We start from the raw sequence: 22,066 nt of genomic DNA on the forward strand, positions 1-22,066 counted from the left end.
CTTTTAGCATTACAGCATTTCTGCTTCTGATGTTTTTATAGTGGATGTAAATAAGTCAGGACTGTGATGTAACAGTTTGGAGGGGTTGGAAGTGGCCTGTTTTACAGTAGAATTGCTGTGAATAATAAATTGTGAGCAGCAGGGTCAGATTAGCTCTGTAGAAATTCAGGCCTCAGATTCACAAACTACTAAATTCCTCAGACAACTAAAATCTCCAAAACAGCCGCTTCCCTCACCGCCCCACAGACAGGCGTCTACCCCTGCCGAGCGAGACCGGCGACAGACAGACAGACAGGCAGGAAGACAGACCGGGAGGTGGGTGGACAGTGTCAGATATTTGGGGACCACACAGACCTCCAGACACTTCCAACCACAGATAAACATTATCAGGTTGAGTGACAGCTGCAGGACCCGCCCCCTCAGGAACAAACTATCCGACACGTCTCATTCGTCCATCATCTGACCAGCTGACCTGCTCTCCCACAGATCTGATCCTCACACCGCCTCCATAATTCATACCGGAGTAAATCACCATATGCAAAATCAATAACTTCAGATTTAAACAAACACAAACTCATGATTTATTTTATAGTGAAGAATAATCATCTGTTCACTATTCACCAAATTCTCACTACTGCCTTTATTTACGCTGCATTTATTATCAATTAATAAAAGAACAGTTTACTGCAGGGTTTGGTGGTCGGGTATAAATGTGTTGTGTGCAGTGTGTGTGTGTGCAGTGTGTGTGTCTGTGTGTCTGTGTGTGTGTGTGTGTTTAGCTTTTTTTCTATTTATATTTTATATATTTTTTTTTCTGTACTTGTTGTCACCTGGAATATCTGATTTCACCAGATCTAATGTTGTTGAGATCAGATATTCCAGGTGACTCATGATATTTTGAAGAATCTAAATTATAAATCAGATTCTGATTAATTTAACTCTAATTATTTATTCAATAATTCAGTGCAGTTTCCTGTTTGGTGTGTTTGTGAACAGAAGTTTTTATGGTGGTTTATGATGTTTGATTTGATCTAAACTCACTTCCTCCAGTCTGACGCTCGATTAGTGAGAATCTGATCTGCGTCTGACTGTCGCTGTGTGATACTGTATCACACCGAGTCCGATCTGATCCCTTCCTGGACTGGAGTTCTGGACTGTGATTGGGCAGGGAGTGGGCGGAGTTATCTCAGGGAGTGTTTACTCTAGATAAATTGTGTCTAAAAGCTTCCGCTGAGATAACGACCCGCTGTGAGGATCTGATACAGAACCTCCGAACATCCAATCAGAACTCAGAGAGGAGGGGAGATGTAGTGGAGACGGTTGGGACACTGTAAGTCTTACTGATGGACCCGGTGGGGGGGTGGTAGAGGGGTCAGTAACCCCCCCGTGTGCCCCCATGGTTAAAAAGACGTCTCTAAAGTGACTCTATAGAGGCAAAAAAAAACACAGTCTCCTATTCTCCTATTGGCTGCCCTTCTGCTGGAAAAAGTGATGGAGTGCAAATTGTTTTAGTTTTAAGATTAAAATTAAGATTAAATGGATTTGAACAGATTTGAATAAAAGTCTCAGTTTAAAGAGTTTAAATGGGAACTAAAATTGAACTGGTTTAGAGATCAGTTCTCTGATTAAATAAGGAAGTTGATGGGAAGGTAATTTGGGGTTATTTAGTGTAATTAGGTTTTGCTGCTGAGAACACTGGATTGTTGGATGGTTTATTATTCAGTATAATTTATATATTATATTTATATATAATATTTATCCACTGCACTGCATTAGGTTTAATCCAGTATTTATTCCGTCAGCAGTTGAACAGGAAGTTGTGGATGGATGTAAAGTTTTACGGCTGGAGTTGGTTCTGCTTTTGCTCTGGAGTTTATTATTACTGAGTAGAACATTTGCTGTTGTTTTATGAAGGGAAGGTTTATAATTTACCTGGAACAGTTTACGGCTTATTGTAGAACTGTGAGAACATTTTACTAAAGATTTAACTCATCAGTAACTCTATTATTAATAAATTCTTTTTTTTCTACCATTTGGTGCCTTAATTCTATTTTCTAACCTTAAACTTTATTTTTTAATCAATATAACAAAATAAAGCTGATTTATAATACGTTACAATATATGATAAATTACATTTTTAATAGTGAATAACTATGTAATTAATATTAATTTTCAAATTTGATAAAAATAGGTTTTATCTGAGACACAGAATGTTCTTTTAAAAATATCAGATAAGTAATTGTTTTTTAATTTTCTGATTTTAGATTCTCAGTTGAACAGAATGATACAGAATCTGAAGGTTGTTTTAATCTGCATTCAAATAAATCAGAATCAGTGTGACTGTAACCATATTGATCTCCTGTGTCTGAAAGTTATTCAATACATCAATATTAATATATCAGTACTGATATATCAGCCAGCTGTAATCTGGTGGAGACTGTGTTCCTGGGAAACCCTTGCTGTGTGTGGGTGAACATTATCCTGCTGAAAAATGCTGCTGCTATCAGCTGGAAGTTCTGCAGGAGAGAAAGCAGCAACACAGGATGTTCTGCACAGATCACTGAGATCACTGTTAGTAATGTTCCTCCTATCACTACTAGGTGAACAGTGAATCCGTGGTTCAGAGAATTCTACAGAACTGATCTGGGTCAGCGGCTCCAGGCCTCCCCCTGCAGAACTAGCGCTGAGTTCTGGTGTCGCTGGGGAAGAAGCAGCTCGACGGTTATTTCTGGAGCGTTTCTGCTGGATGAATCACAGCCTGGAAAACCAGCCAAGTCTTCAACAGCTGAGCATGTGCCAACACACACACACAGTGTTATACTGCCCCCCCCCCCCCCCCCCGCCCCACATATACCCATACAGATCATCATTCACCTATTTATTCCTCCTTTAATCCTCAGATACCAGTTTTATAACCAACATCACACTGACCTTCTGCAGAGTTCAGAGAGGGACAGACAGACAGACAGAAAACACAGACAGACAGAGATACAGACGGACAGAGATACAGACCGACAGAAAACACACAGACAGACAGACAACACAGACAGATGGATAGACAGACAGAATAATAGATTGATTAATTAATTGTTAGACTGGTTAGTCTGTAAGATATTGGGACTCAAGTCAGGCCCATTCTATACTCAGGGGCAGGAAGTGATGTCGGGCTGCAGGAAGTCAGGTGAGGCCAATAGGGTGAGACTCTGTGCAGGTGACACTACAGCGGGCGATCTGACCCTTCAATATTTTCTGCTTCTTTTTATTAGAGTTCTGATTAAAGTTTTATAATGTAATATGTGATGTTATTTGTTATGTTATTAATGTGATGGGTGACCTGTAGTTGAGAGTAAATGAGGACAGTAATGTAATGAACACGGGAGAGTCGCCCCCTGCTGGAAACTAATGAAACATCTGCTATTTATTATTATTTAACCGTATGATCACTTTAATCACTTCATATGAACATAATACTAAATCACACTGATGTATTTTTTACACCACAAAATAAAGCTAATAGTGAGTAAACAGAATACCTCACTGTACAGAACAGGACAATGCTAATCAATTAACCTACAAAACTTTATTCAAGAACACAGAGCAGATTTTACTGTACATAAAAAATGGGGGAAAAAATTATGTTTAATTTATGAAATTCTAAAAAATATGTATAGACAAAAACACTGCACTGCCTTATAAATAAACAAAATACAAATAATGTACTATTTACTGTCTGACTGTTACACTCCTGCAGTAAACAAATACACAAAACATCAATCAGAACCACTGAAATCACCGTTCAGATCTATCCCATAATTCCTTTACCTGCTGAAAAACAATGCAGACAGTATTTACTATGATTTATAGTCCTGTATCTACAAAACAAGATAATCTAATATAAACTAATCACAGTAATAAAATGATTTATTTCATTATATACAAATAGAAAACTGAACAATCCCAGAAAACAGGAAATCTGAACCAAAACACTGAGATAAAAAACATCATCTCAGTCAGTCATCATCTCAACAGCAGCTCTTCAGGAATCTCCCGTCATTATAGAGACAAACTCCTCCTGATTAACTGCAGAGAGAGAGAGACAGTTAACGCTCTTACAGATTTATTCATAATTCATTATTTGTCAGAAGGTCTTTAATAATAACAGAACAGACCTGTCTGTCTGTCCGTCTGTCTTTTAGAAGGAAGTAAAAGTGCAGATTTTCAGTGTAAATATGTAAATACTCACTCTCTCCGTCTCCGTCGGTGTCGAACTCGTCGATCATGGCTCTCAGCTCCTCGTCGCTCATGTCCTCCCCCAGCTCTCGCGCGACTCGCCTCAGATTCCTCAGACTGATCTTCCCCGACTCGTCATCATCAAACAGCTTAAACGCCTTCAGGATCTCCTCCTTAGGATCTCGCTCCAGGATCCTGTCTGTCACTGAGAAACGCCCACAACCCCAATAAATTACCATAAATACAAACAAAAATACTAAATATACAAAAACCAGAATAAACTACTGTAAACACAAAATAATAATTATACATGACGATCGTGAATTGTCCTTCTGAACTGAGGCGAGAAGGCTCCGCCCACATATCCCCCAGATAAATGTGTTACTCTCACAAAACATGAACTCACCAACTTCTCTAAAATCTTCAAACGTTATTTTTCCGGTTCCTTCTCGATCATAATCTTTTAGGATTTTCAGCACATCCACCTTCTTCACCTCGAAGCCCAGAGCTCTCATAGCCACCTGCTCACAAACGTAAACCATATTAACCATGTTCTGATATATTTAATATGTTTCAGGAATAACAGAGATAATAAACTGGACTAGAAGATGAAGATAAATAAATTTCTCACCTTCAGTTCATGATAATCGATTTCTTTATCTTTATCTGTGTCGAACAGTTCAAACGCTTCCTTTATCTCATCCTTCTGCTCTTCAGTCAGTTCTCTCCTCTTCTTGCGCTTCGTTTTATCAGCGGGTAGTTCAGTCCTGCAGGAGATTACAGCTCAGAATTAAACTCGTATTAAAAAGTCAAAGCTTTTTGTAATTAATGCCATTATTCAATTTGGGTAAATATAATATTCATATGTGTAATGGTAAAATGACCTATTTCATTTGTTTATGTGTGATTAATTTCATTAAAAGTGTGTCACATATAAGGAACCCTAAAATAAAAACAAAGAAAAAAGTCTGTTAATAGTCAAATTTTTTCACATTTTACACAGTAATTTGTGTAAATTAAAGTAATAATTATTGAGTGTTTTTCTTTCTGAGAAACCAGTAAATTAATCTGATTAACAGAATTAACACACAGCTAATATCGGCCTTTAACACAAATTAAACACAGCTTTATATTTATTAATCAAAATCAGATGCAGTAAATTTAACTGATATAAACTCAGATTATCTTGTAAAATTCAGATTATTATTAAACTCAGACTAAAAGCTTTAATATCAGATAATCAGATACAGCTCTGATCTAACAGTGTGATTTACTTTAACACATTTATTATATATTAATATAATTTATAAACACAGATTTCACCATTAGCACAAGCTGCAGCATTAGCATTAGCTCAGTAGCATTAGCATTAGCTGCAGCATTAGCATTAGCATTAGCTCAGTAGCATTAGCAGGGATTAGTTATCAGGGTTTAAATCGGCTGAATGAATTAAAGATCCGTTTCCCGCGGATTCAGTGAGACCCAGAGTTCATCAGCGTTACCTGATCGACAAGCTCATCTCCCTGGATCGATAATATGATCAGATTAATCAGCGGATTTATAAATTTAGTTTAATTCAGGAGGCTTTAGGGAGCTAGCTGCAGCTCTATTCCCACCATCCGGGTTACTAGGCTACAAACACTGTGATGTCATCGCGACGCTACGCTGTGATTGGTCTGTTAAGTTAACCTCCTCAACAGTTGCAGTTATGATGTTATATAGATACAATACATTTATATATTCATACAAGTTCTTCATAACAGAAACGTTAATTTTGTTTTATCTATTATATCTGTATCTAATATATAACTAAAATAAATGTATAGAATAAATATAAGAGAAGAAAACGATTGCGGGACACGTATATAATTCTGTAGTAAACAGTAAAAAATAATTTATTTTTTACATAGTTTTTTATTTAGTTATTGCTCCACATTAATCCCCTGATCTAAACCTGATGAACTGAGAGTAATTTAATTGGGATGAGCTGGAGCTTATTATTAAAATAATTCAGCATGTTTTCCTGTAGAGCTTTATAGTCTTTAATATGAAATGAAATGTTTAATATAAAAAAAATCACAGTAATAATGTTTTGTTGTAGTAAATTAGTCTTGTGGTTAAAGCTATAAAATCAGACCGAACTGTAATTTCAGTTTATGAATAATCATGTCCATCAGATCTAATGCAGTTTACACTAATGACCACTGGGGAGCGCCATAAACCTAAAGATAATATCTGACCAATAGAGAGATAGAACACACATAATAAAAACAGCCTGTATTTCTTTATATATGACAAACATTTCAAATTGTATTTATTTAGACAGATTAATACGATAAATAGAAATGTGTAAAAATATGCATTATTCCAACAGTCAGTGCAGTGATTAATAAAACAGTATTCAGGAGGTGAAGATAACAGCAGATACTGAGAACACAAAAAAACAAAGCTTTAGTGATCCTTTATTTATTACAAATTATTTCAATTTTTTCCCATTTTCTCCTAAATTTACACGGACAAATACCCAACCCACTCATTAGGACTCCCCCCACCTATCACTAGTGATGCTCCAACGCCAGGAGGGTTAAGAAGACCAGCACACGCCTCCTCCGATACATGTGAAGTCAGACCTCGCCTCTTTTTGAGCTGCTGCTGATGCTGTAGCATTGCCGAGTAGCATCACAGTGCTAACGCTCGGAGGAAAACGCAGCAACTTGTTTCTGATACATCAGCTCACAGACGCAGCCTTGTGCTGATCCACATCACCCTAGGAGTACTGAGGGGAAAGAGAGAGCGCTACTGTGCTCTTTTAGGGCTCCGGCAGCTGATGGCAAGCTACATGAGCGGGATTCAAACCAGCGATCTCCTAGACCGTTGGACCACTTGGAGCCCACAGCTTTAGTAATCCTACACGATTCCTACAATCTGAAAACAGCCCTCAGATTCTGTGTTTTTGTGTTTATTTTGTGTTAATTATGTAAATGATTTAATTAATAACAGTTCTGATGACTTTATTCTACAGTGTAATTCGCTGGTGGAAGCTGTGGGATGATGGGAGGGAGGGAGGGGGATGATCCAGTGGGGGGTTGTGGGAGTAGACCTGATGCTCTGGTTTTTGTTGTCCTGCTGGGAGGTGAAGGGGGCGGGGTCAGAGGTTATGTAAATGAGAGGAGTGTTGCTACAGCTGGACTTCAGTATTTCTTCAGTTACACTAAAAATACAGCATAAATATAAACACAGCCGTCCACCTGCTGCAGCTCCCGCCCCCGTCCCCTCCCACTGATCTACAGCACAAATACATTATTATTATATGTAAATATCTAATCTTCACTTATATTTAAATACACTGACCGGCCAAAACTCATGGGACAGCAGTGTGCAGTTCATGTTCATGAAGAGTTTTCCTTTTTAGCTCCACATGGGATATGCCATAAGTCATGGAACACAAGTTATGTTTCTGTCCCATGACTTTTGGCATGTCAGGGAAAATGTTACACAGCTATGTTTGTATATGATTAAAATAATATGTTTGAATATACATCACATACATATGTTGCAATAAGTGACACATTTATGTTGGCTATGTAATATAATAATATTCTCTATTATCATAATTATAACCATATAATGTTCTATAAAATAATGACTCTATATTCAAATATACTATATGTGGGGGGGAGATATTTTTTTATATTTAGAGAGTAGAAACAGAACCAGCCTCTCTCTCTCTCTCTCTCTCTCTTTCTCTGTGTTTCTCTCTCTCTCTCTGTGTTTCTCTCTCTCTCTCTGTTTCTCTCTCTCTCTCTCTCTCTCTCTGTTTCTCTCTCTCTCTCTCTCTCTCTCTCTCTCTGTTTCTCTCTCTCTCTCTTTCTCTCTCTCTCTGTTTCTCTCTCTCTCTCTTTCTCTGTCTCTCTCTCTCTCTTTCTCTGTCTCTCTCTCTCTCTCTGTGTTTCTCTCTCTCTCTCTCTCTCTGTCTCTCTCTCTCTCTCTGACTCAGACTGAGGTAAACAGCGTGTTTAACACTGAGGTTCTAGACTGAGCTTGGTTCCCCCGGCGGCGCTGGTCGGGTCGGGTCGGATCGGTCGTGACGTCAGGGTCTGGTTTACAGGTATTTGTAACTCAGGTGGAAGTTTTTACAATCCGGTGAGGAGAGGAAACTGCTGACGCTCCCCGCCGGACCCAGGGTCACCCGTCCCATCATTAACGGCACCGTGTGGATCTTTACACCCAGAAACTGCTGAACCACCAGCACACACACATTAGTCATGGCGGCCGGACTGAACCCTGATCTGCCCTGATAAAATATTTGGTATAGTGGTGCTGAGGATCCGGGGGGTTGGGTTCCCTCCAGCCGGCTGTTCTCAGACCAGTTCAGACTGATCCTGTTTATGGGAGGAACAGTAGCTGATCTGAGATAAACAACAGGAGGGAGAGTTCCGGTCTGAACCCCGACCAGAACCAGAACACCGGGCCCACAGTTCTGCTACAGAGTCCGATACTGTTCTCACATAATACAGATAAAGAAACTGACCGGTCATCATCATCATCATCATCATCATCATCATCATGTCCTGCAGTGATATACTAAATTTTACTTGCTAATTTTTCAGTGTAAAGCTGATGTTACTGTAGGAGCTGGAATGTAAGAGATGCAGGTTGGGTACTCCTGTCTGTCACGCCTCCTCGGTGGGGGCGTGGCTTGTCCGCTGACTCAGCAGAACCGGATCCAGGGTGTTGTGTATCGGGTCTGACCCCTCTGGCAGCACCGCGAGCTACACTAACAGCTCAGACCCGAACTGAACCGGCCCGGTCCGCCCGGTCCAGCCGTCTCCCGTTACACAGCCAACCCCCCCCCCTCCCCCCCCCCACCCCCCACCTCTAGAGATGTGATCTTTGGTTACAGTTACGAAAGTGTTCTTCACCCATTTATAGATCAGTTACATCAGTTATATTAGTTCTATTACATAATACTGAATATACTGCATTTCTACACTCAGACTGAACCTGCTGACTGATGCTGTAAATACTGACACTGCTCTGCTACAGTAACTTACTGTACATTAATACACTAAACAGAAATAACCCTGTAAATCAGCTAAATGAGGTAAATGTAACTGATGTAATTTAAACTATTGTAAATCTAAATATAGAGATTTTAACAACTGTTTCAACAAACTGCCCAAAACTGTCATCTTTATTTAAAGTTGTGTTATAAATGAGAAACCTGATGTGCTGTGGACTCAAACCGCATCATCTTTATAGAAGAGTGATTCATGTGGAACTGCCTGTCCAGGGCTGTTCCGGATCAGAACCACCAGAAACACCAGAGTCTGAGCTCCTTCAGTCACTCAGAACAAAAACCTCCTTGTGTTCAGTCTGATCCTCAGGTAAACTCACCTCTACAGGGTGGAGGAACGCAAGTAAAGCCCCTTATTCTGCTCAGAGAAACATTACCTGGTCCTATAAACCACATCCTGTGTGTAAAAAAGCACCATAATGTATATAATTCCCTCAATAAACCTCACAAGCTGGTAAAACTTCATCCAAAAAGTTAAAACATCAACTTGTGTAAATACTCTGAATTACTTCATCAATAGTTACAAACAATGGTTAATTATTTATTGCACCAAACAAACTTTAAATAAAACAATAATAATACTAATTCAGTAGAAAAGCTTATTTATTTAACTGACAACAGAACATTGATCTTGGCATAATATACATACATCCATACTACAAAATTATATATAAAAGTCAGCAACATACAAAATATACAAAACTGTAAAAAGACTCACAAACAAACAAATACATATATTGCACCTTTTCTAGAATTTTAAGAGAAGCTTAAATCAGGTTAGACCCTTTTTTCAGCCCCTGAAGCAGGAAGTGAGGTAGCATAGACACGAGTCAATATCCGATAGCTATGCACCCGCAGGACTGAACGTACGTCTGATTACCACACGCATTAAATACTCAACATTATCTTTCTTCAACATCATCACTTCATCTTTATCCTCCTGGAATTGCATTAATATCAGAGTGTGAAGAGGAAGAGTTCTGATACGCTGAAATTCGCTCACTTTCATCAAACATAATAAAAAGGAAGGAAATCTCTCGAACAGGAAAATGCAAACACAACACACAGCGCATCCAATCAAATCCCATCAGGAGGAGAAAAACTGCAGCACAAAATCTGAACTGTTCATCATGTGTTGTATGAAGGCCACAGAATTCAAAACAATGTGATAAAAAAAGAGTTAATCTGCATATTATTCTGCCCCACAGGTCTCAGTTTCTTCTGAAATAAACTGCTAAACTGACTAAATGTTGTTGTTTATGGCGTTGTTTTAGACCTCAGCCTGCCTTTACTAATAAGTGCTAAATCATCGTTAGGCTGAAGCAGTCTCCCTCCATCAGAACCTCTTCAACAATTAAACGAGTTTAAAAACAAATGTGACACTCGTTTAATTTAATAACCCTAAACTGATAAGAGATCTGGGTGGGATTCTGCAGCTCCACCGTCTTTCAGACGTCGATCATCTGGAGTCATATTGGGGGAAAAAATAAAAGTACAAAAAGGAATGATATTTCTCTTCTATCTCTATACTGGATCATGTTCAGGTCATTATATATGTTAACATATATTCACCAGTTCACACGGTGCAGAATAATAACGGAGAGAGAATAAGCACTTATCATGGGATAACCTAATCATAAGGGTTTTCTTTGTTTTTCACAGTGGAAATTCTGTACGGGAAGCCAATTTATGCTCATGTATTGAATCTGTGCTGTAGGCTATGAGTAGCCGCAGACCCTGCGCCACATAATTCACCATAGCCCCTCTTTTACCCCCTACAACTGCAACAGTGCAGTGCAGTATATGAGCACCATATTCTCCATATTCGTATTTACGCCCTTGCTGAAAAACATATTTTTGGTGGTGTACCAGCAGAGCGAAGGAGACACACAGACTCAGGAGCATAGATGCTCAGTGAGGTCACTTCTGAAGACTTTGTGTGGAATTAGAAGTTTATACTGGTATTGGTTATAAATCATCTTTGTGAATGTCCAATCATGTCCCAGTAACAACAACTCATGCCCACCTAAAACCCACCAAGCCCCTGCTCCTGACATGGTTATATATAATTAATTTGCCCCAAACAAACAGCATCCCAAACTCGAATTTTCTGATGAAGAAAACAGGTCTTTCTATCCAGTACAGACCAGTACAGACGCGCCCGTCAGTGGAAACAGTACAGCTTCTTTTTTTTCTTTCAGTAATGGAGTTTTATATAAAGGTATAAAGCCACTGTTTGGTTCTGATCTTTTCTAAGTTCTGGAGAGCAGATCTGTCCCTGGACCGGTTCCTTTCTGTCCATCGTGCTTTAAAGGACACCGTCTTTCTCCGTCACAGTTCTGTCCTGAAACTCTACGGACGGACGAGACGTTTACTCGAGACCTCCAGCAGCTCAGTTCTCAGGTCTCTCGGCTTGGATCAGCAGGTCTATCGCAGCTCCAGCACCAGTTTCTCTTCCTGCAGTGAACAGCTGACTGGTTATTCACTCGTCCTGCAGCGCAGAGGAAGATCTAACCCTGGACTGTGGATTAATCTCAGCAGGTAAGTAACTCCTGACTTCATCAGGGTCTGATCTTCCTTCAGCGAGACGGACAGACTTCAGCTCTTCTGTCCTGGTGAAGATCCTCCTGCTCTGGATTGGGATCAATCTAAAACAAGAAAACATGAAAGCAGGGTAAGAATGAGATGATCGGTTTTCAGAGTCTTACTTGGTGTTAAGCAGGAATGTTCTGCTCTGATCCAGTAGTGAATTCACTGATTTTATATCAGGAAAGCATCCTTAAAAGAGAACAAAGCGTTCTGAAGTTCTCGGTGACGTACCTCAGAGTAGAGAGGAGGTGGCTGGAGGCGGAACTCCTGAATATAGGCGTACAGTCGTCCCTCCAGATCATCTCGAACCACAGGAAGCTCCAGACTGTGGCGCCGCTGCTCGTCTGACACCACCTCACAATAGTTTGGTGGAGCTGAAAGAAAAAAACAAAGAAACATTTCTAAAATGTGAAGCAGAAGAAGCTATTTTACTATGAAAGCATGTAATAATCGTTTTCTTTAATTTCTTTAATTTACATTTTGCTGAATTCAATTCTAAACTATAGTACAGGTGCTGTACCTTCAGGCCTCTCAGGTAAGGCCACGCCCAGCCAGCTCAGGGCGGTGCTGTACTGGCTGCTGATGGAGGAGGTGCGACTGCCGAAAGAATGGAGAGGTATGGTCCCGATAACCAGCGGCAGGTTCAGAGAGAGATTCACCGCTCGAGGAATATCTACATACACCTGAGTAAAGACCAGAAATCATCATCATTAACACACCCGGACCTTCTGATCACTACACACCACACCTGCACTGATCCAACACACCAGAACATCGTTCAGACCCGGTCCTGAACTCACCGTGAGGGAATACTCCACACGGATGATGCCGCAGTCCAGGATGGAGGGGGAGATGGGAGGGATCTTCAGCATCTTTCCGTCCCAGGTCTCGGTTTTTCCGGACGGTAGTGGATCTCCGCGGACGTTAGCGATCAGCTGCTTGATCTCCTTCACTTTCCCTTTAGCGAAGAAGGTCTGCGTCTGATAGATAGCAGCTTTTGGCACGACAACTCGTGAGGAGCAGTTCTCGATCTCAGCGAAGATCTGGATGGATTCTCCTGCAGGAAACCACAGTTCTGTTACTGATAAAAGTGGTAAGGTCATTCTAGAATCAGAGGTTTAGGAGAGCTGAGAAAAATTTATATTAATATCTATTAATAATTCCGGTTTGGATCAGACACACTGTCTACAATAATCTATTATCAATACTATAATATACCATAAAATATTATGCACAGGTGACAGGTGTGTTACTCTCATGTTAAACACATTTTAGCAGATAAGAAGGAAATAAATCTGTAATCTCATGCTGCTGTATATTAGTTGTTAAAATATAACATTTAGCAATAAACTTTCTTTCCTCAGATTATCAGAGACAAACGTATAAATAACACACAAAATAAACTGTATTATTATTTTAAAGCTAAACTCACCTGGAGTGTAGCCTTTCCTTTCAATTTTAGCACTTAGTGAAACGGGTCCTGAAGTGCAGAACCAGCAGCACAGGGTTTTGTCTTTAGTTCCAGCCTGCGGTGACTGTAAATCATAATAATAACAATAATTAAATTAAACAAGAAGATAAAACACATTTCTAAACCATTTCCCTGCAGAATATTTACTGATATATTTTTCTGTGTTTCTGCAGGAAGTGTGTGATGATTCTCTCACCAGCAGCAGAGGGGTGTTGATGTCTATGTGCTCGAACACAGTGAACTCCTTCTTCAGTTTGATGGGCAGGAGCCACGGCCTGTGCAGCTCCGCCTTCACCCAGTACCGCACGCTGCCGTGCTTCCCCTCAAACGAGGTGGCCAGAGGTCTGCAGCACAAACACAGAGAATCAGAACCGCTGCTCCCACAGGATCATCCTCACAGTTTAATCCAAAGAATCATCTTTAATTACTGATCTAATTCAGATTAAGCAGAAACAGGAAGTACTCACGTCTGGGGAAGTTCCAGGCTGAAGGGGTACTCGTGTCTCCCTGAGTGAAGCACAGTGAAGCCCTCCTCAGCAGGGTCTTCATCTACAACACAGATAAATCAAACTCTATATAACCTGAAAACAACACTTCATCTACACATCACATCACAGCTACACAAAACATCCCATTTACACATTACGTTTCTCAACAGTATTCAATTATTATTCAAAAAAATGGTACAACAACAAAAGAACAGAACAAACAACAGAACAAAACATGAAATCAAATGTTGAAATCAGCTGAAATAAGTCTTACAGTAAAACAAATTAAGGACATTTAAAAATATAAAACAATAATAAATATAGTCATTAGATTACAGCTGAGACTCTTTAGTGTTGCCAATAATTTTTATTTAAAGCTTAAAATAAACTAATTTGTGTGTCTGCCTGTGTGTTTTATTTATCTGTTTATATATTGTTATGATTTGTATTTTGAATAAAAACTTCAAACTGAGTTTATATTTTTCTGAGTTTATCTGTTTTGTGTTTGTTTTATGTTATATTTTTTTGAGTTTATATTTTTCTGCCACCTCAGCAGCTCAGAGCAGCCAAACAGCAGCAGCTCAGATAAACAACCAGCAGCTGAAACTCGGGAACTCGGGCGGCAGCCGGCAGAGACCGGACCAAACCGGCGCGAGCTGCCGCCCTCAGCCGGATTTCCCCCGCATTCATTACCGCGAGCCGCTCAGAGCAGGAGCCAGTTTAGCGCCCCCACCAGGAGCCTCAACACTATACACCATATATAGATAAATATATAACCTGATAAAAACACAATAAATATCACACTTAAAATAAACATACAGAGACAGAAATACAGTTCAGTGTGTTTTATTGGTAAATAATCAGAAGAACAGGAATATACATTAAATAAATATACAGAATACAGAAAGAGCGTTATAATAAAACAAAACAGCAACAAACAACAATAATTCAATAACTCAAGGTTTTTAAATAAACACTGTATTAGTTTTTTTTGTGTTGTCCCGGGATTGTATTGGTTGTGTAAAGATAAAAAAGTCACAAATAAAAAAAAGAAACTATTGTTATTAAATCTTCCATGTGAAAAAATATATAAAAATAAATAAATATCTACATTATCTTTCAATATAGACTTGGTGTCAATTTTCTTGTTCAGATTTGGGTTTTATATAATTCTTTTGTGCATGTGCACAAATTGTCTTGAAATTTTGACAAAATGTCAAATATCAAAAAGTGAAGAAGAGCAGTAAAAGTGTATTTTTGTGATGATCTGATATTTTGATCATGATGTTCCACACCCCAAAAAACAGCAGTTCTCGGGTCAGTGATGCGGTTCTGTGGGTTTCGGGCTGAGCGGAACTGCGCGGTTCTGCAGAACTCTTCTGACACTTCTGCAAAGGTATGAGGTCATCCGACACACACGAGCACCTCCACCAATCAGAGCGCAGAGGCTGTTCCGCACCCACCTCCCCTCCCCTCCTCTCCACATCCAGTTTCTGAACAGGTTTAAACCGCTTCTAACAAAGAGCACAAACTTACAGCTCTGCCCCACAATCCGGAAAATGTACCATTTACCCAACTGCAGCTGTTTATTTAAAAATACTTTATTAAAGAACTGAATTAATTCAGCAGAGAAACCCGACTTAAAGGGGCTGCAGTTGGTCAGATGGTTTGTTGGTGTTTGTTTGGTTCTCCAGACTCTTCCTGTAAGTTGGTATATCTGAACTATTCTACTCTATGACTGATTTTTGGGTTTAAAGCGAATTCGGAAAATAATTCCAACATATTCAAAATCATTTTATACCGTTATACAGAAGGAGTTTGTTTTTAATGTAGTTTTATTAATAATTGGGGGTATGCACTATATGGATCAAGCATCATCATAATCACCACCATCTTTTCATCTCGTTTTTCTCTGAAAAGTCTAAAACTTGATTTTTACTGATTTTAAAGTGCCGCATCTTGATTGCGGTTGATTGATGAATTGTGATTCTATAATTCTAGTTTTGCGGTGTTTTAAGGAGATAATGATTGAACCCTGCACCGATTGAACTATGAGGAGCATCCGACATTGTAGCACTATCTGAGCATCATGAACTGACAGTCAATTTGCTTCAAAAAGTGCACAGGTGTGAACATGCTCCTTACCTCGGAAGTGTCCGATCAGGAGGTCTGTATGGTTTAGATACTCCACCTCCTCGGTAAAGTTCTGAGTGTACGCGGTGTTGGATCCGGCATTGCGGGACTCGGTCCACCGAACTTTAGCCAGTCCTCTCGCGTGAATGTTCAGAGATTTGACCCGAATTTCTCCGGTCACTTCTATGATCACCCGCCCTGAGACGCAGTCCCCGCTCGCGAACACGGGGACGGTGCAGTCGGTGGGACAGTCGAAGCTCACCGAGAAGTTCTTCACCTTTCCGAGCACCATGATGGAGCTTCAGAACCACAACCAGAACCCGGGAGAAGAAACAGAACAGAACCCTCGCGCTGAGAGTCCGGTGTCCTCGTGCCCCGCAGGGTTTATGCCGTGCAGCCGGTCTGCGGGCCGGTACCGGGCGGCTGGTACCGGGCGCTCATTGATGCTGCGGTTCTTCAGGAGCAGCTCTGCGGGCTGAAGCTGCTGGTAGACCAGCTGTCTGTCTGTCTGTCTGAGCGCAGTCTGCTCTTATGGCAGAGTTTAGTGAAAAACAACCCTTCTGAGCATGCGCAGTGAGACTTCCGCTTCCCTCTGCTGCTGTTCAGAGATGCTCAACATCAACAATTTACCAACAAAACAAATATAAATAAAGATAATTAATAAAAACTGGTAATATGCACGTTATTTATACAGACTCTGATACACAGATACGATTTTAAATGCTTGAATGCTATAAAGAAGATTTATTACATAAAAGTAGAAATATTACATTTAAAAAATACTGAGAGCAATACAGAAATGAAGTACATGCAAGCAAGCAATCTTTAATCAAATCTTCATTAAATACATTTATTAGAGCTTTATGATATTTCTGAAACTGTGCGTCACATCAGATGTTCCTTATAGTTTTTCTTTGTATTTTGAATCAATGAATTTTGAATTGGGGATTGACTCGTGACCACATAAAGATGAAGATGAAGCATCTCAGAAAATGAAGATGAAAGTGCATGTCGTGTTTTGATTCATAAAACCTCTTAGTTTTTTAACCTAAAATATCATAAACCTTTCATCAACTCCTAAGCGCCATCTGCCTGTTAACTGTGGTAATTATATTTTTAAGGATCCTTGGCATAATTTTTCACTTATGACCTTTATTTTGTAGTTTAGGGTTTAGGGATACGGGTTGAATTATTCGCATTGTTTGTGTGTTTCAAAAATATCAGAATTATTTTTGTGAATTCTTTTATCCACAGAAGTAAAAATAGTTTAATTTGTTTTTATGAAACTGCTACATGTGCCAAACTGAGCTCTGGACGCGCATGTAAAAATTCGTTCTGGGGGAAATTCGTCTTTTTGTTGAATAGTCTGGAATAATTAATAATCTACATTATCTACAAAATAGTTTTTGTATTTTTACAGAACAACAAATAAAGAGATAAGAATGGTAAAGCGAAAGAATGGTTAAGCTCACAATTCTAAATAAATAAACAATCACGTGGATTAAATCCACAACCTGTTTGTCCTTAATTCACCAAAATTGTGTATGAATTCTCCTTTAATTTATTTAAAGGTTCCTAAATGAGTTGTTGCAAAAAAAAATAGCAGAAAGATTAATCAGTTTAAATTTCTATATTAATTATATTGTAGATTATCGGAGTTTTAATCTGTTTTAGGGAGAGTTTTTTTGCTCGGTTGGTGAATTAAGCTCACAATTATTTTATGGGTTCTTGCTCATTTTAATAATGTGAGTCAGTCCTACTGAATGACTGTTTCAATCCCAGAACATGAAAAATGAGTCAAAGTTAAGTATATTACATATACTGGAAAAAACAGTTTCAGCATTACAGAAATATAAACATAAATAAAGAGATACGTTAGAAAAGAAAAGTACATTAATGGGTCAAAATGTATTATAATTACATCTCCACAGCTCAGCACTGGGACCTACTGTATGTCCAACACATCAAAACAAGTTCAGAAGTAACTGAACTCTGTGTCCTGATTGGTCGGCTGCTTCACATTTCTTTCAAAATAAAAGGAACGACTTTTACTGTATAATGTAGTAAAGTTAAAATACAAAATCATACAAAATACAATACAAACTACTGCAGTACAGTAACCAATTACAATTACTTCATTACTGTCCAACACGGGATGTTACAAGTAGTGCTGATACTCTTCAAATATATTAACGATTCTCAATTAAAGTTTTTAGTTCTTACATAACAAATTTACATTTTTATTGGTAAACAAACAACATCATTTAAAATGATGCACAAGTTACTGTTTCCTTTAGATATAATTAAACTTTTCTATATTTAGTTTCGGAGAGGGAAAAGTGTAGAATATGTAAATTGCTGCCACATAAAAAATTCTTTACAGGTTTCTGTCAGAAGCAAATCTTTATCTGTTCTATATGTAGCGATGTACAATCTCCATTATCCCAATTATACAATAATTCAATTAATCAAATTAATTCAATCAACCCCCCAGCCCTAATTACACCTGAAATTAATTAAATGATTAAATACCATTAAGTTTATTAGGTAGTAAAATAGTTCTTGAACAGCTTGTTCTGCATCCCCTGCTTCTCCTTTTTGATGGCGTTCCTCAGACTCTGCCAGAACCAGTTCTGGGCTGAAGGGTTCCTGGGCCATTCCAGAACGCTGTTCCCACACAGACACCGCCGCAGGTGCAGGATTCTGGAATGCTGGAGAACTGGTTCCAGCAGGATTAACACCATTACGTCCACACCTTCCTCCAGAAGCCTCTGCTGAGCCAGATACGCTGCCACCTTAAAGACCCCACTGCAGACGAAGCCCTCCGTCAGCACGAAGACCGTCTTCCTGCTCCACCGGATGCTCTGGTTGAGGTTCTCCATGATGGACACGCCGGGCGTCCAGTCCCTTTCCTCCAGACAGAGGGGACGGACTGTCTCGCCCACGTCTTCCAGCTCCACCCTCAGCTGGTTCAGCACCCAATCAGACGCCAGCGGGTCGTTGGTGTCGTACATGACAAAGGCGTCGTAGAGGCACTGGTGCTCTGATGATCTGTGGATCTTCATCTTGGATTTCCAGTAGTGAAGGACGTAGGACAGGTCCCAGTAGAACAGGTGTACGGTGATGGCAGTCACCATCACAGTCAGGGTGAAGGTGAATGAGATGATGTAGAGGACCTGAGCCGTGCCGTCGTTGATGCAGGCGTTTTTCAGATCGAGGTTGATCATTGGCTGGCCTTTCTTGGGGGCCGGCAGATCACATAAGACTCCTGTTGCCAGATGAGGAACCTCGACCTCACTGTTCTCCAACCACAGAACAAAGTCCAGAAGGTCACACGTGCAGCGTAAAGGGTTACTCTCCAGGTGGAGCATGCGGAGATAACTTGAGTCGTTCACCTGGAAGGAAGTGTCGTTGATGATTTCCAGTCGATTAAAACTAAGATTTAAACTCCAGAGACGTTTGGCCTGTTTCAGGATGTCGATGCCCAGCGTAGAGATTAGGTTGTGGCTCAGGTCTAAAACAGCCAGTGAGCGAGAGTGAGCTAACGTCCTCTCGTTCACAAAGTCCAGCTTATTCTTACTTAAATCCAGAGTTTCCAGCTCAGGCAGGAAGTGCAGCTGCTCCCAGCAGAAGTTCCTGAGCTGGTTTCTGTTCAGGTTCAGATATTTGAGTGTTGAAGGGAAGAAGCTCAGGATGTCCTGCGGGATTTCTCTGAGTTTGTTGTAGGAGATATCGAGAAGTGTGAGGTTCGTTAGAAATTTGAAGAGATATTTAAAACCTTGGTACTTTTTCCACATGATATCCAGCCGATTCCCTTGAAACCGCAACTCCTCCAGCGATCTGCTGATCAGCGTCTTATTACTCAGAGTATTGATCTCGTTCCAGCTGAGATTCAAGACTTTTAGATGCTCAAGGTTTTCCAGGAAGGCCAGGGTGTGACTGACTCCTGCTATCTCAAAATAATGTTCGTTGTGACTTAAATCCAGAATCTCCAACTCCTTTAATTCATCAAATGCAGATTTTAGGCGCAGGTAGATTCGATTATGAGACAAATCCAAATATTTCAGCTTTGGAAACTGAATGAATTCAGTGCCGTTAAAATAGGAGCTAATTTCATTATAGGACAGATTAAGACATGTGATGTTTCCCACAGCCTGAAGATAATCTGGATTGAGGTAGAACATGTTGTTTTTGCTGAGGTCTAACACCGGCCCCGTCTTCAGACACTCGGGTTTTATGAAGGGAGGAACGAGGCGGAACTGTGAATCCCGGTGGATGTAGGGACTTTTCAGCTCAGGCTCTTCCTGGATCTCAGAGTTCATATCACTCCTGCATAAACCCTGAGAATAAGCTGATCTCAGACCTGTAAACGTCAGTCTGTTCTCAATCAGGCTAATCACAGACAAATTGTAAAATCGATTAAATACAGTTAGATTGATGTTCTGGAGAAAGTTTACTCCCAGATTCAGGACTGAAAGGTTTTTTAAACCGAAGAGAGGATTAAGATCATCTTCACAGAGTACGGAGAAGACGTATCCCTCCAGGTGGAGGCTCCTCAGAGACGTCAGCTCGGAAAAACCTTTGGAAAGTTTCAGAGTTTTGGAAAACGTTTGTGGTGGATTATTGTAGGAAAGATCAATGATCTCGACATACGGTAATGCGGAAAAGAAATGACCACGTTCAATTTGATTGATCAGATTATTGAATGAAAGATATAAATATTTTAAAGATGTTAGATTTCTGAACCAGGATGGGTTGAGGATCTGTAGTGAGTTTCCTGATAAGCGCAGCTCCTGAAGTTTGGAGAGATGAGTGAAGGCGTGGTTGCGGATCTGCAGGGAGTTATTGGTGGTTCTACAGGGGCTGCAGGGAAACGGGGCGTTAAAACACAGCGGACAGTTTCCAGATAAATCCAGAAAGGTGAGATTAGATAAGTGTTGGAGGTCAGACTGTTGGACGTGCTGGATGGTGTTCTGCAGTAGGTGGAGTTGTTGGAGAGATGGGGGTAAATCCGGTGGGATTGTTTTTAGTCTGTTTTGGGATAAATTAAGGATGATGAGGTTTTTTAAATGAGAAAACGTTCCATTCTGAATAATCATGGAACCGTTGCATCCAGTCGTACGATAGCAGTTCCTGTTTAATCTGATCTCTGTAATGTTTTCTACTCCCACAAAATCTGAAGGTCCAATGATCTTGATGTGATTTCCAATTAAACTCAGGCACTCTAGTCCAGGAGGAAGGTCTGTGGGAACGGTGGAGAGGTGATTATCATCCAGTAATAATATTTTGAGATTTTCCAAACCTGAAAAAACGAGTGAATCCGAGTGAAGAACATTCTGTATCTGATTATTTTTGAGATTTATGACGGTCAGGTTCTTCAGCTTCTGGAAGGAATCCCTCCAGACCGTCTTTATCTGATTATTGGCCAGGTTCAGATACGTGACGTTCCAGATGCAGATTTTGGGAACAGTGTGGAGTTTCCGGTATGAACAGTCCAGAGAAACGGAGGTGTTGGATAATGTAATATCACATGGGAGAGTCCTCCAAGACCAGCTGAGAGCATGTGATGAATAAAAGAGTGATATCAAAATAAACATGAACATGATTCTGGAGGAGTGAAAAACACCTGTGGATAAAACAAATTTTAAAATAAGAAAGAATTACCAGTCAAAATATTATATTCTATACTAATGACACACACACACACACACACACACCTGTTTATCTACTTAAACAAATCAAATACACCAATGAAAACAGTTAAAACTTTTTATTTACGATTCCCATAAAAGCAAACACTTACCAGACTGATCCCCTGAGATCTGCGGCACGACTGATCAAACTTCCTCTAACACAACTTCAGCTTCCTCTTTCAGGTTTCAAATGTTCTAATGTTTTATTTTAAGAGATGCTTTATCTTCCATTTGCAGTAGTGAACATAAACACACACCCGCCCATGTGATACTCCAGTCTCATCACTTTACACTCAAACACAAACTAAACCTGATTAAACCTGATAAGTTCACTTTACTGCAGGCTGTGAATTACTCTGGATCTTCCTTTTATAAATCAGCCATT

The 22,066-nt window shown here is 39.8% G+C and overlaps 3 protein-coding genes across 3 annotated transcripts; all 3 read right to left on the reverse strand.

Moving 5' to 3' along the window:
- Positions 1–3,565: 3,565 nt before the first annotated feature.
- Positions 3,566–5,883, reverse strand: cetn3 (centrin 3). Its single transcript, XM_022664608.2, has 5 exons — positions 5,733–5,883; positions 4,862–4,997; positions 4,637–4,751; positions 4,244–4,435; positions 3,566–4,080 (listed from the first exon to the last, which is right to left on the reverse strand). The coding sequence occupies exons 1-5, from the start codon at positions 5,747–5,749 to the stop codon at positions 4,037–4,039; spliced, it is 504 nt and encodes a 167-aa protein (XP_022520329.1). The 5' UTR covers positions 5,750–5,883; the 3' UTR covers positions 3,566–4,036.
- A 4,009-nt stretch (positions 5,884–9,892) lies between these two features.
- arrdc3b (arrestin domain containing 3b) lies at positions 9,893–16,533 on the reverse strand. The gene is made up of 8 exons (XM_007242399.4): positions 16,001–16,533; positions 13,835–13,916; positions 13,564–13,711; positions 13,329–13,431; positions 12,697–12,953; positions 12,417–12,579; positions 12,128–12,270; positions 9,893–11,955 (listed from the first exon to the last, which is right to left on the reverse strand). The coding sequence occupies exons 1-8, from the start codon at positions 16,278–16,280 to the stop codon at positions 11,887–11,889; spliced, it is 1,245 nt and encodes a 414-aa protein (XP_007242461.1). The 5' UTR covers positions 16,281–16,533; the 3' UTR covers positions 9,893–11,886.
- A 1,257-nt stretch (positions 16,534–17,790) lies between these two features.
- tlr8b (toll-like receptor 8b) lies at positions 17,791–21,873 on the reverse strand. The gene is made up of 2 exons (XM_022664584.2): positions 21,792–21,873; positions 17,791–21,614 (listed from the first exon to the last, which is right to left on the reverse strand). Exon 2 carries the CDS (start codon positions 21,589–21,591, stop codon positions 18,532–18,534), a length of 3,060 nt encoding a protein of 1,019 aa, XP_022520305.2. The 5' UTR covers positions 21,592–21,614; positions 21,792–21,873; the 3' UTR covers positions 17,791–18,531.
- Positions 21,874–22,066: the final 193 nt, after the last annotated feature.

This window comes from Astyanax mexicanus, chromosome 20, assembly GCF_023375975.1.
Source record: "Astyanax mexicanus isolate ESR-SI-001 chromosome 20, AstMex3_surface, whole genome shotgun sequence".
Taxonomy (NCBI): domain Eukaryota; kingdom Metazoa; phylum Chordata; class Actinopteri; order Characiformes; family Acestrorhamphidae; genus Astyanax; species Astyanax mexicanus.